Source organism: Primulina tabacum, chromosome 6, assembly GCF_025594145.1.
Source record: "Primulina tabacum isolate GXHZ01 chromosome 6, ASM2559414v2, whole genome shotgun sequence".
NCBI lineage: Eukaryota > Viridiplantae > Streptophyta > Magnoliopsida > Lamiales > Gesneriaceae > Primulina > Primulina tabacum.
In genome coordinates this window covers 42,527,910-42,545,470 of record NC_134555.1, presented here as the reverse complement: position 1 = coordinate 42,545,470, position 17,561 = coordinate 42,527,910, and the positions used below count along the sequence as shown (strand labels likewise).

At 34.5% G+C, this 17,561-nt stretch overlaps 2 protein-coding genes across 2 annotated transcripts; both read left to right on the top strand.

The window, feature by feature from the left end:
• The first annotated feature begins 4,266 nt into the window (after positions 1–4,266).
• Positions 4,267–6,554, top strand: LOC142549710 (phosphoglycerate mutase-like protein 4). The gene is made up of 7 exons (XM_075658802.1): positions 4,267–4,481; positions 4,679–4,808; positions 5,026–5,076; positions 5,157–5,267; positions 5,713–5,844; positions 5,954–6,029; positions 6,101–6,554. The coding sequence occupies exons 1-7, from the start codon at positions 4,309–4,311 to the stop codon at positions 6,322–6,324; spliced, it is 897 nt and encodes a 298-aa protein (XP_075514917.1). The 5' UTR covers positions 4,267–4,308; the 3' UTR covers positions 6,325–6,554.
• Positions 6,555–10,644: 4,090 nt separating this feature from the next.
• LOC142549709 (CDPK-related kinase 5-like) lies at positions 10,645–15,033 on the top strand. Its single transcript, XM_075658801.1, has 11 exons — positions 10,645–11,491; positions 12,252–12,382; positions 12,527–12,568; positions 12,818–12,926; positions 13,116–13,194; positions 13,277–13,573; positions 13,648–13,760; positions 13,923–14,030; positions 14,105–14,167; positions 14,257–14,424; positions 14,506–15,033. Exons 1-11 carry the CDS (start codon positions 10,901–10,903, stop codon positions 14,644–14,646), a joined length of 1,842 nt encoding a protein of 613 aa, XP_075514916.1. The 5' UTR covers positions 10,645–10,900; the 3' UTR covers positions 14,647–15,033.
• The last annotated feature ends 2,528 nt before the right edge of the window (positions 15,034–17,561 follow it).

Here is a 17,561-nt window from a genome sequence, read left to right as displayed (position 1 = left end):
GTCATTCAAGTTTTTTTTTTTTAATATAGATTGGTCCTTGTTATTATAAAGTCGGTAGATTATCCACATGTTTTTTATGGCTTTTGAGCGGCCGGTCTTTCTGTCTTACTGTCTGAATTTATCATGTATCTGCTTTTATGTTTAGTTTTTTACTCCTACGTTTGAACTTTGTCCACGTACCAAATTTATTTTGGTTTTATTAGCTGCCTGATTGTGTCCCTTTCAAGTCCCTTCAAATTGTAAGCTTTTTGGGGAGCCAAAATTTTTTGGATCTATTTCTATTCTATCGATGACAAAAATTGGTGTGAAACGGTGATCGTGTTTTGTGAGACGGATATCTTATTTGAGTTATCCATGAAAAAGTATTATTTTTTATGCTAATAGTATTATTTTTTATTGTGAATATTGGTAGGTTTGAATCGTCTCACAGATAAAGATTCGTGAAATCGTCTCACAAAAGACCTACTCTTTATCGATTTAATATATCCTGAAGAATAATATATTTTAAATTTACATATAATTTTATAAATTAGTGAAACTTATTATTTTACTTGTTGAATTAGTCTTCACCGAATAAATGTAGCTTAGTTTCAGTTTTCGTTAGGAATGTGGTCAGGCTTGTATGGTCGTGCCTGAGATGAGTTACATAAAATTATATTTAATAATGTATTATTTTATTGTATAAACTTCAAATAAAAGGCCAAAATCTTTATTTTATATTATATTATATTTTATATGAGCCCTACAATTTCAATTATAAAAAGAGCTTCACTTTTATTAACCACGAAAACAAAATTTCATTGTTTATCGTCTCTTTCAATTTGATCTCACAATATTAAATGATTTAGGTAATTGAATTTCATTATTATATGAGCAGATCTCTTGTGAGACGGTCTCGCGAATCTTTATCTATGAGACGGGTCAACCCTACCGATATTCACAATAAAAAGTAATACTCTTAACATAAAAATTAATAATTTTTAATGGGTGACTCAAATTAGAGATCTGTCTCACAAAATATGAGTCGTGAGACCGTCTCACACTAGTTTTTGTCTTATTATATTTTACTTTCAATTATTAAAATTTGGTATTGAGAATTCTTAAAGGAATTTTTTTTTATTTGTAAATTTTGATATGTGTACGTAGTGTTTTGGATTATGATTTTTTTTTCCCTCGCTTTTCGTTTGTATTTGATAAATCAATCGAGAGTTGATTTAAGAAATACAAAAATTATTTTATTGTTTTTGGTTCAATAATTGATTACTTCAATTTATCTAATTTCTTATATAAAATTAATTCTAAAATTTACAATTGAAACAAAGATATCTATTTAGTAATTTCATATAATTTACCAATTATATAATTTATAATATTTCTTTGGAAATGTGTGTTATGGCCAATAAGGTCTGCCAAAGTAGTTCAAATTTGTGTAATTTTTTTCCCTACCCAAATTAAACGTTGTAACCATTGATAATCAAATAGACCATATTTTTAGCAAAATGTTACTTTGCTAGTCGTAGGACGTGTAAGGACCGTGTATCGTATCATCGTAAATCTTATGTGATTATCGATAATTTATGGAATTGTCATGTGATTATGTATATGATGTATATCATGAAAATGAGAAAATAAGTATCGAATATGAATTGACGTTGTAAGAGCTCGAGTAGAGAAGTCGGACGCCAATATAGTACAAAAATCAAATAATTGTACAGAAAGTATGGCGCCCGGGCGGTAGAAAATGACCGCCCGAGCGCCAGGGTATATTGAGATAGTATTTGGACAGAACCTGCCGCGCCCGAGCGGTAATGTCTGACCGCCCGAGCCCGGTACAAGTGGTAGTCGGGGGCAGAATGTCTCACGCTCGGGCGCGAGAATTCTACCGCCCGAGCGCGAGAACGGTGGTGATAAGAACGAGACTTCTGCTTTATTCTTTCTTCATTTCCTTACCGTGACTTCGAGAGAAAAGAAGGGAAACTCGATTTCTTTCGTCTGAATCGACTTCGAAACGCTGTCCAAACGCGAAACCAATTATAGATTCGGAATCATCGCGTTGAGAGCTTCCTTTTGAGGCAAATTTCTTCTAGTTCCAGCAGTTCTAAATATCAAAGTGCTGGAATAGCAGGTATTTGAAGTTCAAATTCCTATATGTAGTAGAATAACCGACAATAAACTCATATTCGAAGTCGGAATTGAATTATGATATGATTATGATTTGATATGAATTTTTGAAGTTTCAATAGATATTTGAAACTCATATTAATGATTTTGGATTATGTTATTGATTGGAATGAGTATGCTATTGATGTAGATAAAGTATTATACAGATATCTTCAGGCTACATCAACTGGAAACGAAGAATTGAGGTATGTTGCGACCGGGTAACATACGACAGGTATCTGTATTATGTGATATATGTTGGATTGGTTGATTGATTGGAATGAGAATACCTGTCTATATGCCTTATTTGTTGAGTTTATGTGGCATACATGACATTGTGATTTGAATATCGATGTATAAAATAAATGTTTTGTTAACACACATCGTTTGATGCATACATCGATACATGACATGCACGTTGAGCTATGATCCTTGGACACCCTGATATGATTTGATTGGATTCTGGGGTTTGTGAACACAATGCTATGTTTGGTATTATATGACCCTTAAAACATAGACATTTATGGCCCCGACGATTGATATGAGATTTGGGATTTGATGGCGCTTCGTCGACGCTATCATACGAGTATTCCTTATTGAGGCCGGAGTCCCAGCTCGAGCATTGATTTGATAGCGATTCGTTTGATTCTGATATGTGCTCAATGGATGGGCATTTGACCTGATACCTCCACGACATACATGCATTGCATACCATATATCATTGTTTAGATACTTGTGGTATATATGATGGTTGTTCCATACGGAGCTTTGCTCACCCCCAAGGGGGGCTGTTGATGTCTTTGTGTGTGGACAATGACAGGTACTCCAGGATATCAGGAGACCGGAGAGGGTATTTCTGGAGGGAGTCACAGTTTGAGTTGAGGTTTATATTTTGTTCCCAATATATATATATATGTAATTATATGTCGGGGCATGTCCCGAGAAGATGAGTTGTTTGTATATGATTGGTTTTGATTACGTGTGGGCATGTTTATGATGTGAGATTAAATACTATTTTTAGTATTTAAATTATAGAAGAAATATTTTGGGCTCATTGTAAAGAAATTTTAAACTCGTTTTCCGGTGTAATTAGTTAACCCTAATCAAAGTGCATTATAATAACGATTAAGAGCTAAAGGCCCCACAGGACGAATGCCAACAATTTAACTTTTAACAAAACTAATTATACGAAGCTATATATATTTTGGAACAATTATTTTTTTGTCACATAACTCGTATTGTAAGTCAATTCACCGTCTTGGTCTACTAGTTTGTATTTTTTCGATTTTAGTCATTTTTCACCAGGGATCGATTGACATGTTATCGTTCAGCACCACCTCAGCAATTTTCACTTCCATATCATTATTTTTTCGTGTCACGTCATCATTTTCTCAGAGTTTCGGTGAAATGAATAAATAGTATACTAAGATCATGACCTACATTATATAAAACCCAAAAAAAATGTACAACTTTCCAGGATAAAAATATAATTTGTTTTCATATATTTTCATTCTCGTCTCATCTTTATTTGGGACAAAATTCAAAAGAATGTTGCAAATTCCATTTTTTTTTAAAAAAAATTGCATGTATAAGTAGCATAAATATGACAAATACTCATCGGATTGTTAGCCGCACGCTCCATCTACGATATCAAATGTGCGTATATTGCCTTTTGAATCCTCAGTCTCAAAAGAGTTTTCCTTGTTCTCCTGTAGCTGGAACCAAAAAAATCCTTAGTTAGAATGGGATTCCAACTCAGCACCTTTTGAGTGAGATTTTGAGAAGAGTTGCTCTTTGGAGAGCACAGTACGATGAAAGTTGTAAGTTGTAAGCTGTGTTCAGGAGGAGTTGTTGTCTATCATTGGCCTCTATGGTAGAATCAGTGGGGGGCATGAGAAGCGGTGGTTTACCCTGTGACGGATGGCAGCGGTTCGAGTCCGCTTATCTCTCGAGAGGCTCTAACCAATAAGGGCACTTTCTGGAGAATATTTGTGCATGCACGGGGAAGATATTTGAGTCGGCCCAATATTCTGGAGCTGATATGGTACCTATGGTTGCCAATCAGGCTTTCTCTAATGGGTCGGCCCAATAAATCCGAAAGCTTTGCGGATCAGTGGATGGTACGAAGATTCTTTCGATTCGCGTAGCATGAGTGCACTCAACTCGATTCGCATAGCATATCCGCGCCATTCCGCTGCTTCTCCTCCACTGCCCATTATTCGCAATCAGCTGAACCAAATCGAATTCGAACTTCGGAGGAATTTTTCAGCAACTCGATCGAAGCTTGATCTCCGTGGTTTAATGGCCGATTCGGATTCCAGGTTTGTAAATGCCCATTTGTGCACGACGCGGTTGATTTTTTCTTCTTCTCGTTGTGTGTCATTTTTTATCGAACATAATTTACTTTTGTCTATTGTTCTTGATATATTGTTCCTCTTGTGCACGATGAGTTGTGGTTTCAGGGATTAGGAATTATAGAATTTGGGAAATTATAAATTATGTATTGCTTTGTGGTCAGGGATTCAGTTTTGCCTAAACCTGAGAGTGTGGAGAATGGTGGACCAGTCAATGGTGTTGGTCCGAATTATGCGGAGATCATCATTGTTCGCCATGGTGAAACAGAATGGAATGCTGATGGTAGAATTCAGGTTTCATTCTGCTTCCATTTCCCTGGTACAATTTATTAATGTTTTTGAACGGAAGACGGGAACTTTATTTTGGTTCATACCTCTTCTCTATAATTTGGAGTGAAGAAAATTACGTTTATCAGGCTACTGATCAGTCAAGAATCGGTAGAATTTCAAATGCAGCATTACAAATCTTTTTGGAAATTGCAGTGTGATTAATGCCTTTATATATGTTTAGGGGCACTTAGATGTGGACTTAAATGATGCTGGGAGGCAGCAAGCGATTTTGGTGAGCCATTAATTCTGAAGAAATATCACTTATTGTAGTAGTTTGTTTGGTATTTGATACTTTGGGATCATTTGGTAAAGGTTGCTGAACGGCTGTCAAGGGAGCCTGAGATATCTGCGGTGTACTCGTCTGACTTGAAGCGTGCATTTGACACTGCCAAATTAATAGCACGAAGCTGTGGGGTGCTTGAGGTTTGAATCATGGATCGATGTTTGACTTTGAATTCCTAAATCATTGAATCCGTAAAATTTGTGTTGATAGATTTTTCATAACTTGAAAGGTATATAGAGTTTACGTTGAATATCCGACTTGATCTTTAGGTGTCGAGGCAATGGGGGTTGTGACAGCTAGGTAGCAGCTGGTGAAACCAGGTCCTGTGTGAAAGCAGACTGCTTCATAAATTTTTAATCTTAAATTTCCACTTGGAGTTTGTCTTTTTTTTTTCACCCGTACTGTCAAGTACTGAACATCTCACTTTTTTATTCTATTACATATATTATACATATAGTGTGCTATAGTGGCAGATACAAGGATAAGTTGGTCTCTGTAAATGATGAAATTTAACGAAGTAGATATACGACAAAACCTGTGGAACTTTTTGGTAGGAAAACATCATTCTGAATGTCTTGTCATCAGGTAACTAAAGATCCAAACTTACGGGAAAGACATCTCGGAGATCTTCAGGGCGTTATTTTTTCTGAGATTGCCAAAGTCCATCCTGAGGCTCACAAAGCTTTTGTGTCTAACCGGAAGGATCAAGAAATCCCAGTAATCTCTCTCTCCTGGATCAGTCCATCGTTGCCATTTTCAGTTTGTTTAGATTGAACTCTATTTTTCAGGAGGTTTGCAAGCTAAAGCTAATTGACAACATGTGCAGGGTGGTGGAGAGAGTTTGAATCAACTCTACGCGCGTTGCACGTCAGCATTGCAAAGGATCGCACAAAATCACCAAGGTTGGTTAAATTTCTAGTTGACACCGAAAAAGCCAGTCTTATATTTTCGCTGATTTTCAGCTTTAATGCAGGGGAGCGAGTAGTTGTAGTCTCTCATGGTGGAACAATCCGGGCTCTTTATAGAAGAGCTGCTCCACATGGGAGGGCCGTTGGGAGGGTTATGAATACATCTCTCAGTGTATTTCACATATCTGATGAGGATGAATGGAACATTAAATCCTGGGGCGATGTGAGCCACCTCAACCAGACTGGATTCCTGAAGTCAGGCTTTGGTGGGGACAGACATTCTGGTTAGTTCCTACATTAAATACTAGAAAATAAAGCGGAAGAAAGGATATCAGAAACATTTTATTGTTCGATCATTATCGAAACATTTGATCCTTTGATCATTATCGAAACAATATGTTGCATATTTGGTAAACTTCGTGTGTGAAATCTATTTGAGGTTGCTGTAATCTTTTCCTTGATTATATTTTAATATCAAATCAGTAGAATTGTGGGCAATGATAAGGTTTCTCCAGATCACCTCGTTCTTGTCCCCTGATAAGTAGTGTGCGAAAACTTCGATTTAACCAAAATAATCGACCGAATATATTAAGACAAAAAATTGTGTGAAACGATTTCACGGGTCGTATTTTGTGAGACGGATCTTTTATTTGGGTCATCCATGAAAAAGTATTACTTTTTATGCTAAGAGTATTGCTTTTATTGTGAATATCGTTGGGTTGACCCGTCTCACCAATATCAGTTTTTTCCTGACCGAATTTTTAATTGTTGGAATATTCTAATTTTCTTATAGAACTATTTAAGTTTGTCTATTTTTGAGGTCATATGATTTAAATAGTTTGAATATGATAATATTGTGATTATTTTAACAACAAATGGTATCGTTCAATATGTTACATCCTTGGTTTCAGTAGGAAAATTGGTTCATTTGATTTTTATTACAACATCGATCTTAAGGATTCGGTTTATTTGGTTTTCAAGAAAACATGTTATCGAACAAAATACTTACGTAAATTTGGAGAAATTTTTTTATTTAATTGGTGTTCGATATTGAATCAATCGATCGCTCTCATTACATGTCGTTATTTCGGAAGTGATTTTTTGGTGTGATGAATATTCGGTACAAAAATTCAGAAAATAATTAACGAAGATTTAAAATTCATCGTCAAATAAATTTTTCTAAATTTTATCATGATTTAGAAATGTTTAACATACATCGACCCAAAATCTAAATACAATAGTTGAATATTAAATATAAAAAATCCAGCTTGAATTCGAGGAAATCGGTATAAATTGATCGAATTAAATTCAAAAGATGGCAAACCTAACCAAATAAGAACATATCGCACCTAACGAAATAGATCACCATCATCACTTATTGTATTTCCACCACTTTGTGCTTTTCCATTTCTACCCTCATATGACTTGGGCCCATTTTCCAAAGTAGGCCTTGTAAGCCCATACGTAATTAAGGTAACATGCCTGGCCAAAAGTCAGGCCCACTTCGCTCTTATTGATGTTGCCACTATTTAAGATAAGTTGGTTATTACAGGTCCAAGATGTTGACAAACTTCAATGTTCCGTCCCTGTTTCTTTTAGTTCACAACCACCTTAGTTGAAATTATAATAATTTTCAAAAATTAAGAATTATATATATATATAAAATATTTTAAACTTTTTTTCCATTAAAGTATAAATGAAATGAGACTTTATTATCAAATTTCTTTCACCTTTAATATATATATTTTTTCATGGAACCTTTAAAATCTATATTGGGATTGAAGGGGTCCATCACTTTGACTTTGAATTGGAACATAATATATTACACGAATCATGCTGCATCATCATAACCATTCTTTTTGTTTTCAAGTCAATGGAAAGAAACATGTACAATGAATCTATAGTGTGGAGAGTAGTGGGCAACTTAAAAAGGATAATTTTTGGGTTCTCAAATTAAAGTAGGAACATATGAAAAATATCATGACACTGAAATAATTTGTCTTACCAGTAAAAGATGTTATCTAGCTTTAATCGAGTGTTTTTTTCATAAGTTAGTGTTTACAGGAAAACGTGTCACGAGTTTGGTTCTTTTTATTAACATTTTTTTGTCAAATCTGTCTCATATGACTTGTATAATGTAATTTATTTGTCTATGATAGTTTGCAAGCTAATGCATTAAGGTTGACTTTAATACATTAGCTTTCAGTCCCAACCCTGTTACGTTACGAATCATGAAATGTTGACCGAACCGTACCCCTTGCCATTGTTTTACTGTGAACCACCACACTGGATATGCTTTGGGATATAGAAGTTGAAAGCAAATATAATATATTGAGTAGATCATAATCCATCCAAAACGGCACGACACATGATACAACCATACAACTATATTAGTTACATCATATCTTGTCTTTCTAGATAAAATGTCATTATCATCTCGGCAAGTTTACATCAAACGGTACAGAATCAACCTTATTAGAACATACAAAAAAGAAAAAAAAATTGAGAAATAGAACATTTTTAGGCACTTATTTACCAAAATGGTGGTTACAAAGTTAGGGTACTTAATCAAAAAGTTATCTCGTTTGTTTCTTGAATTTTTATATGTTTCTTGCCAATTTGATTGTTATGATGTATCGTTATCTCGGGTTGAGTCCATCCTATATGTAGGGACACTACCCCTGATAGAATCAAATGCCCAAATTTAGGCACATATACATGGGGTCCATTAATTTTTTTAAAATCACATATGTGTGTGATTTTACGCACGCACACATATATAATTTATTATTTTTGCTATGTTATATAAAACCTGATATTGTTAAACCATGGTGGGTAAAAACAACATGATGTATTATAAAACTCTGGATGTAAGATGACTCGAGCTAATCGAATCAAATCGAAAAAATAGTAAAATTTAATATTCTTAACATTCTCTATGTCTGCGAATTTTGTTAGACATAACAATTCTTATTCTCACATACTTTTAGAGTGGGCAAAATGATTACTTTTTTCAAATTGGTGAATTTAAAATCTAAGCGGGTGACTAATAAAGTTGATGTGAAATCAAAGAATTCATGAGGTTTCCCACTTCCCAGTAAATACTTGTAAATAGATGTGACATCATTTTCTAATTTTAACTTCATATGCATAAAAAATTAAAATTAAAAATAAAATAAAAACCTTAATTCCCAGATCCATACATAATCTATTCTTTGAAAATTACCTAATCCACTTAAAATAAAATCTTATAAACAAAATATGATCAATCCATATCAAGGTTTTATCATATAATAAGTGAAACAAGGAGAAGAATACAAATGCTCAACTAATTTTGACCATACAATTTGGTAATTTACATTTTTATTATATTCTCAATCTTTTTTTTTATATCATAAAATTAAGTGCATAATTGAGATTCTTGGTGGAATAGTTCTATCACATGACGCAGCCCAATGTGTTGGTTGCTTCTGCGCCAAGAATGGATCCACATTCATTTCACACTTCATTCACATATGTAGAAATAAAAAGTACATTTTAAATCAAATATATAAAAGTATACTTTAACACGAATATTCGTAACTTAATGTTTTATGATTATATTGTGTCAGAGACGTAAATGAAACTAACTATACTGTGAGATATTTGAAACTCGATTTGATAAAAATTTGTTTGAGTTCATTTAATGAGACTCGTTAAGATAAACAAATCATGCTCAAGTTTTACAATATTCGGTCCGTGGAACAGTTTATGAGTCATCTTTTAGATGAAAAAATAATAGTTTTGATTTATTGATTTAACACAGTACTTAGTTAATAAATTTACAAATTTTAATAAGAATGTTATATTTTTCCATAAATATATAATTTACTTTTTAATGAAAATTTAAATGTATGGTTCATATTTATTAAGGTCGTTTAGACTTGATAAAAACTTAAATAAACTCGTGAGACATTAATATATTTGTTAAATAAAGTTTGAGCTCGGCTCGATTATAAACGAGTCAAGCTCAAACATTCAAAAGTTCGACTCAGCTGGACTCGATTACATCTCTAATTATGCCACCATAAACATTATTGTTGTAAAATTAAAGGGAAAAACAACCCAATTCAAAATTTGGATCTTAAGTCTCTTGTGAGACGGTATCACGAATCTTTGACTGTGATACGGGTCAATCCTACCGATATTTACAATAAAAAGTAATATTCTTAGCATAAAAAGTAATACTTTTTAGTGAACGACCCAAATAAGATATATTAATCATAAAATACGACCCGTGAGACCATCTCACATAAGTTTTTGTCAAAGACATAAAAATTTCATTAAATAAAATATATGGGGAAAAGGCCAGCATTAATATTAATCAGAAACTCAACCACCACGCATCCCAATAATTATTTTTAGAAATTAAATAACATAATTTTTTTAACATTTAAACCAACCTCTACCAGAGGGATGCCACGTGGAGTTCAATCAACTGTATAGGCTGGACCACCCCACCCTTCTTCCTCTACATTTCATCATCATCTTTAATTATTTTTCTCACCTTTTCTTTTAACCAGAATTAATTCTTTAAATTAAATTAAATTTTAATAATTTCTTTTTCAAAATTTAATTTTTTCTTGAAAAAACAAAAGCACACATCGTCGTTTACTTTTTTTTTTCAGCTTCGTCCATGGATCTCCCTCTCCCCTCTCTCAAATTCACATTCGCATGGGCGTTCGCATTCGCATCGCAAGTTGCTGCAAGATTATTCGAAATGGATGCGGTTTAAATTGGTGTTTTCGGGATTTTGAAGATTTGGGTTCTGCGTAAAAACCCTGTCTGGTAGCAATTTCTTGTCTTGTGGGAGCTAGGAAGTAGGAATGGGGATTTGTGTCTCGAAAACCAAGCAGTCGCCGGAGCCCAATTTCCAATCTTCTGATGAAATCAAGCCCGAAAAGATCCCAGTTGAGGATAAGGGTAATTGCATTCCGGCCAAGGGTAATGAAGAAGATGCATCAACTTCTGGGAATTTCGAGGAAAGTGGGAAAAATGAGGAGAACCCAGGAGCAGGTAAGAAGTCACCTTTTTTCCGGTTCTACAGCCCAAGCCCGGCGCATTACTTTTTCTCGAAGAAGTCTCCGGCGAGATCTCCAGCTCCTTCGACCGGTACACCGTTGAGGTTTTTCAAGAGGCCGTTCCCGCCGCCTTCTCCGGCGAAGCACATCAAGGCGGTGCTGGCGCGGCGGCACGGCTCTGTGAAGCCAAACGAGGCAGCTATACCGGAGGGGAAAGAGGTGTCAGAGGCGGCGGGATTGGATAAGAGCTTTGGGTTTTCGAAGAATTTGTATAATAAATATGATCTGGGAGAGGAGGTGGGGAGAGGGCATTTTGGATACACTTGCAGGGCTAAGTTCAAAAAGGGGGAGCTTAAAGGGCAGGAGGTTGCAGTTAAGGTCATACCGAAAACAAAGGTACATTTTTTTTCTTGTTTTGCCTGTAGTTTCTCTGCCGAGTTTAGTGGTGATCTAATATTGGATTTTGCTTGGATTTGTTCGTTTATGGGAAATTGGGTTTAGGGTGATCTGATCTATAGGAAAATATTTTTGAATGGTCTTCGTCTCATTTGATTTTTGTGGACTTTTATGTGCAACAGTGGTTTTCTATACTGTACTGGAAATTATGTAGAAACAATTTGCGTTAGATGGGCTATTTATATGAAATAATGTGGGGAGCTAGCTGAGGTTGCAGAAGCGGTTCCAAACGGTCGATTGAATTTCGGAATCTGATATAGGAAACGTACGAAAAAGCCAAGTCACTGGAACCTTGTATTTTTTTATTAATGGAGGGCTTAGTTGTGTATCTTGAACTGGGGAACAAAATTCATGCAGAAGCTTTGTTTCTGTTACGGTGTCTCTAGATGGTATTTATGGTTTAACCTGCAGATCGGACTATTTGAGAACATGTAATAATATTTCTTTAGTGGTACTTATCATGTTTTTATCAACATTATTACTTTTTGGATTGTGATTTATTGAGAAAAAATTTAAAAATCAACCTTGGTGGGATGGCCTGTACTTTATTTTAACTTGAGAATTTGGTACTTGAGATGGATTGTATCTTCATATGTTTAAACACCATATTTAGTGTAATTAGTTAATGTGTTTACTCTTTTAGATATAATCTTGATTTTCTTCTTAATGTGTTCTTGTGTGGTTGTATTTGTATCTCCAGATGACCACTGCAATAGCTATAGAGGATGTAAGAAAGGAGGTGAAAATATTGAGAGCTTTGACTGGACACAGCAACCTGATACAATTTTATGATGCTTATGAAGACCACGACAATGTCTACGTGGTGATGGAGTAAGTTTTGATTGCTTAATTTTAGCTGTGGCTCATTTCTGCTCTTTGCACTATCTTCTTGGTTGCGACATGTTCTTATGATCTGCAAATATCTCTGAATGATCCCTTTGAGGTAATTCCTCACATGTTCCTTGATATTCCCAGGTTATGTGAGGGAGGCGAGCTTTTGGATAGAATACTTTCAAGGTATTTCTTTGGTTTTCGATATCTTGGTTCTGTCTGTGTTTCGCCAGTGGAAACATTACCGTTGTAACATAGACTCTTGGATGAATTAAAACATGTCTGCTTCTTACATAAAACACGTTTATGATCTACGAGTAATACTCTCCTCGATGCAGCTTAGACTAGATAGACTGTTTTTGTCAAGGAATCAAAATATATACAATGGATTTAGGTGCTCTGTTGATGGTAAAAAAAACTTGTTTCTTTTCACAGGGGTGGCAAGTATTCAGAAGATGATGCAAAGACTGTGATGATGCAAATATTGAATGTTGTTTCTTTCTGCCATCTCCAAGGGGTCGTACACCGAGATCTTAAACCCGAGGTAAGAGTTTTGGACTATTATGTCGTGAGATGATAGCAGACAGTTTGCTGATACTGATTTTTCCCCTCTTGATGTTTATTTGTATACATTGAATCACCATTATTTACCTGAAGAGTTGTGTACTCTTCATCCATTGCATTTGCAACTATTCTTTTTGTCTGGCCTAACCATAGCTTCTTACTGGATCAGAATTTCTTATTCACATCCAAGGATGAAAACTCACCATTGAAGGCAATAGATTTCGGATTATCAGATTTTGTTAAACCAGGTTCGTTCTATTTTAATATATTTTTATTATTCCAAACATGTTTTTAATGGTCCAGTAGCTATAGTAATCAGTGTCTATGCAGATGAGCGGCTTAATGATATTGTTGGCAGTGCATATTATGTGGCACCAGAAGTCTTACATAGATCATATAGTACTGAGGCTGATGTCTGGAGTATTGGTGTGATAGCTTACATATTATTGTGTGGAAGCCGTCCATTTTGGGCTAGAACTGAATCTGGCATCTTTCGAGCTGTTGTAAAAGCTGAACCGACTTATGATGAACAACCTTGGCCTACTCTTTCTTCAGAGGCAAAAGACTTTGTCAGACGTCTGTTGAATAAAGATCCACGGAAAAGAATGACTGCAGCTCAGGCCATGTGTGAGTTTCTTACTCTGATAAACTCAAGAAAAATGATTTTATATTAAACAACACTTGTGAAATATGAACTTCAGGCCATCCTTGGATCAGAGATACAAATGACATAAAAGTCCCGTTGGATATATCAATATTCAAACTCATGAAAGTGTATGTGCGGTCATCTCCCCTCAGGAAAGCTGCTTTACGGGTATGTTAGTGTGCCGAATTTGTTGTGGAAAAGACGAATCCTGAACATAAGCTTTAAAAGATTCTAGTACGGAGTTTTTTTAAATTTTTATCTGCGCCATCAAGCTATTGTGGTTTGTTTAATTCTTTTTCTTTTACTTTTCTTTCGCTGGAATTTTGGCAGGCTTTATCAAAAACGCTTACAGCAGATGAACTATTCTATCTGAAGGAGCAATTTGCGATGTTGGAACCTAACAAGAATGGGACCATAAGTCTAGACAATATTAAAGCCGTTGGTTTTTTGCCCATTATTCTAATCATTTATTTGTTTTGAATCAAAACTCTCAGTTTTTTTTACTTGCTCAGGCCTTTAAGAAATACGCAACCGATGCTATGAATGAATCACGCATCTATGAGTTTCTTGCTTCCGTATGCATCTGACCACTTATTATACACTCTTATTCGTCAAACTTCCATTTCCTCCACTGTTCTAAACTGTCCGTATCCTGTTTCAACAGCTCAACGCCCTTCAATACAGAAGAATGGATTTTGTAGAATTCTGTGCCGCTGCATTAAGTGTCCATCAGTTAGAAGCTTTAGACAGATGGGAACAACACGCTCGTTGTGCCTACGAACTCTTCGAAAAGGAAGGGAACAGAACCATCATGATCGAAGAATTAGCTTCGGTAAGTGGAAGATTCAACAAGCTCTTGAATCAATACTAGCAAATTTATTAAGATCCTTCTATTATTTTTCTCGTTTTTCAGGAACTTGGCCTCAGCCCTTCTGTACCTGTTCATGCCGTTCTCCATGACTGGATTAGACACACAGATGGAAAACTCAGTTTCCTCGGATTCGTCAAGTTGTTGCATGGTGTTTCCAGCCGGTCTCTCGCCAAAGTTCATTGACTCCTGTGGATACTGTGTAAACCTGGACCGCTCTTAACATTTCCCCAGCTTGCCTAATGGTCGTGAAAACACAGAAAAGGCTTAGAAGGGTCTGTCCGAAAACATTTTCCACACGCTATTAATGAACCATTTGACCTCACATCCGTTGCATAATGCATCGGGCTCGTGTTTTCCTAATTATATGTGTTCGTATGGCCTCATCCGTGTCGAGGATTCGAGATAGTGCGTGGCATTGATGCAGTCTAACAAGGACTGAATTCGAGCCGATGTGTATGTATGCACCCATTGTGAAATGATAGTTTTTGTGTTTGATTGCTGGTGGGAACATTTTCAGATGTTGAAGAAACGTTCATACCAGATTATGTTATTTGCTTTCTGTTTTCCAAATTTTCTGCCAATTTCACCTCTTTATATTTTAACTGGTCAGTTAGACACAGACATGGCAGATTGATTTTATAAGTAGTAAATGAAAATTAGATAGTTATATAGATTTATTTGGGAAAACGAAATATCCATTGTACATTGAGATGTTTGAATATTGAAAAACATGGTATTAGATAGTTATATAGATTTATTTGGGAAAACGAAATATCCATTGTACATTGAGATGTTTGAATATTGAAAAACATGGTATACATTCTAAACATTCAATATAAAAAGTATAAATATTTCTTCTCCTAGTTAATTTGTACTTTTTGGCCTAAGTCTATGTTGTTTTGATTAGGTTTCTTCGGTATTTTTGTTGAGGTGCAATAATTTTTTTTGTTAGGTGGAGTGATTGAATCATGATGCTTGAGTTGTTGTACGGTTTAAAATATTTGAGCTGTACTATTACCACTAGATATAGTTTTTGGTAAAGCGGCAAATGTTCGCTCTTAAAATTGGTATAAAAGTCAAGGTCATGTATTCGATTCTCATTGATCGTAAAAATCGCAATTATTGCAAGAGAGTTTGTTGAGGTATAATAATTGTCTATATTGGGTAGAACGATCAAATCATGATTTAAAATATTTGAGTTTCATCATTACCATCAGTTATAACTTTTAGTAAAACGGTAAGCGTTTGGTCCTACACTTCTACTAAAATCAGCAATATACTCATCACCTTCAGTTGCAATGGTCTCTTCCTTGGAAGCTGACTACATTTTTTTTTTCCGTGGTGTTGCCGTTTTGTTTGCGCTTGTACTCTTCTTACCGTCTTTGTTTTCTTTGTATCTTTGATGTTTCTCTTGAATTGTTTTTGTTTCTCAAAATCATCCCTAATTATTGATAGGATTTTCATTCTTGTCTGAATCGGATTTGTCTAATCTGAAAAGAAACTTGTGATCTTCTTTGATTGAGTGATAAAGTATATTTCCTTACTCTCAACTCTTTGTTGTTGCAATATAAAATATGTAATTATTGGAAATACTATAAGATTATTACAATAATATTGAAACGAATATTTTTAATCGAACCTTGGTAGACATGGTTCGATTCGTGGTGAGATCCAATGAATTGCCTACATCGTTTTTGGGAATTTGCGCTTGAAACTGCGACAATGAGTTGAATATTCATCTCTAGGTACAATTGATGAAAAATAATGAAAAATATGTCCTAGAACCAGAAAATTATAAACCCCGTTGCTTGAGAATGCATGTTCTCTATCAAGCCTAGCACCAAGAGATGTAAATGAAAAAAAATACTATTGTGTAATCTAATTTTGCGACAAAACTCTTTCGCCATTAGAGATTCACAATCCGTGAACATCATCAAACTTCACGGGAACACGGGATAGACCAATTTAGTTTTACAAAGAATCACATCACAAAGAGGGCGACTCAAATTCGAATTTCTTTGCATCACAAAAACGACAAAAAGATAGAGAGGGCTAACAAATGTTTGTACTCGAAGTCGCATTCAAAAACTGAAAACGGAAAAGCAACATGAAAACCGTAAATCAGGCACTACAAAACTATTTCTCCTTGAAAAAGAGCAGAACGATTTTACGAAAAAAACAAACAAGAAGAAATTGTAAAACAAAATTTTGACAGTAATATAATAACTCACGATGGGGAATACAAGCTACAGGAAACCGATACACTCTAGACCCTTGACCTGCATAAACAAATTAGCAGACAAATACAAAATAAGTTTCCTGAAGGAGATGCGAAATTAACACCTTTTTTGGATCCATTTTTGTATACAACTGAATAATTTAAATTGTAATGCATACAATATTATAAATTGCATAGATGGTTGAACTCATATAAATAAACTTCGTATGTAATTTAAATAACACGATAGTTCACGAGCACTCGTCCACGATATATCGTAACGCGGCACACAGATGAATAAACAAAAAAAATGAAAAGAGAAAAAGTAAAACTTGCAAAATATCACTATGGTCAGACCGAAACCAACAATCCACAATAACATAAAACAAAACAAAAAATGAAACATCAACTCTTCGTCTGTTTAAGGGTATTCACATAATTAATAAAAATATAAAAAAAAATACACAATTAAACTCATAAAAATAATAATAACTTAACACACACAAAAAATTAATCGATTACAAAATTAATTTCATACAATAAATCAAAGACAACACAAATTTAATTTAATATAATTAATAAAAGACAAAAAGATAAAATACATGGACAATATAAAATTTAATTTAAACACAATAAATTAAAGAACACAAATTTAATTTAACACAATTAATAAAAGACAAAATTTAGAATGCAATGGCAGTATTGTCCACACACAAATTTAATTAATAACACAATTAATAAATAAAAGACAAAAAAAAAAAAGACAAATAATATGAAATTTACTTTTAACACATAAATCAAAGAACTCAAATTGAAGTTAACACAACTGATAAAAGACAAAATTTATAATACAATGACAAAATGAACAACAAACAAATTT

What these genes read in the sequence shown, in the direction of transcription:
- LOC142549710 (XM_075658802.1), top strand. Translation starts at nt 4,309, where the DNA reads ATGAGTGCACTCAACTCGATTCGCATAGCATATCCGCGCCATTCCGCT. An exon ending in GGAAGGATCAAGAAATCCCA is followed by an intron (nt 5,845 to 5,953) that starts GTAATCTCTCTC and finishes CAACATGTGCAG; the next exon opens with GGTGGTGGAGAGAGTTTGAA. An exon ending in GATCGCACAAAATCACCAAG is followed by an intron (nt 6,030 to 6,100) that starts GTTGGTTAAATT and finishes GCTTTAATGCAG; the next exon opens with GGGAGCGAGTAGTTGTAGTC.
- LOC142549709 (XM_075658801.1), top strand. Translation starts at nt 10,901, where the DNA reads ATGGGGATTTGTGTCTCGAAAACCAAGCAGTCGCCGGAGCCCAATTTC. An exon ending in ATCAGATTTTGTTAAACCAG is followed by an intron (nt 13,195 to 13,276) that starts GTTCGTTCTATT and finishes GTGTCTATGCAG; the next exon opens with ATGAGCGGCTTAATGATATT. An exon ending in GACTGCAGCTCAGGCCATGT is followed by an intron (nt 13,574 to 13,647) that starts GTGAGTTTCTTA and finishes TATGAACTTCAG; the next exon opens with GCCATCCTTGGATCAGAGAT.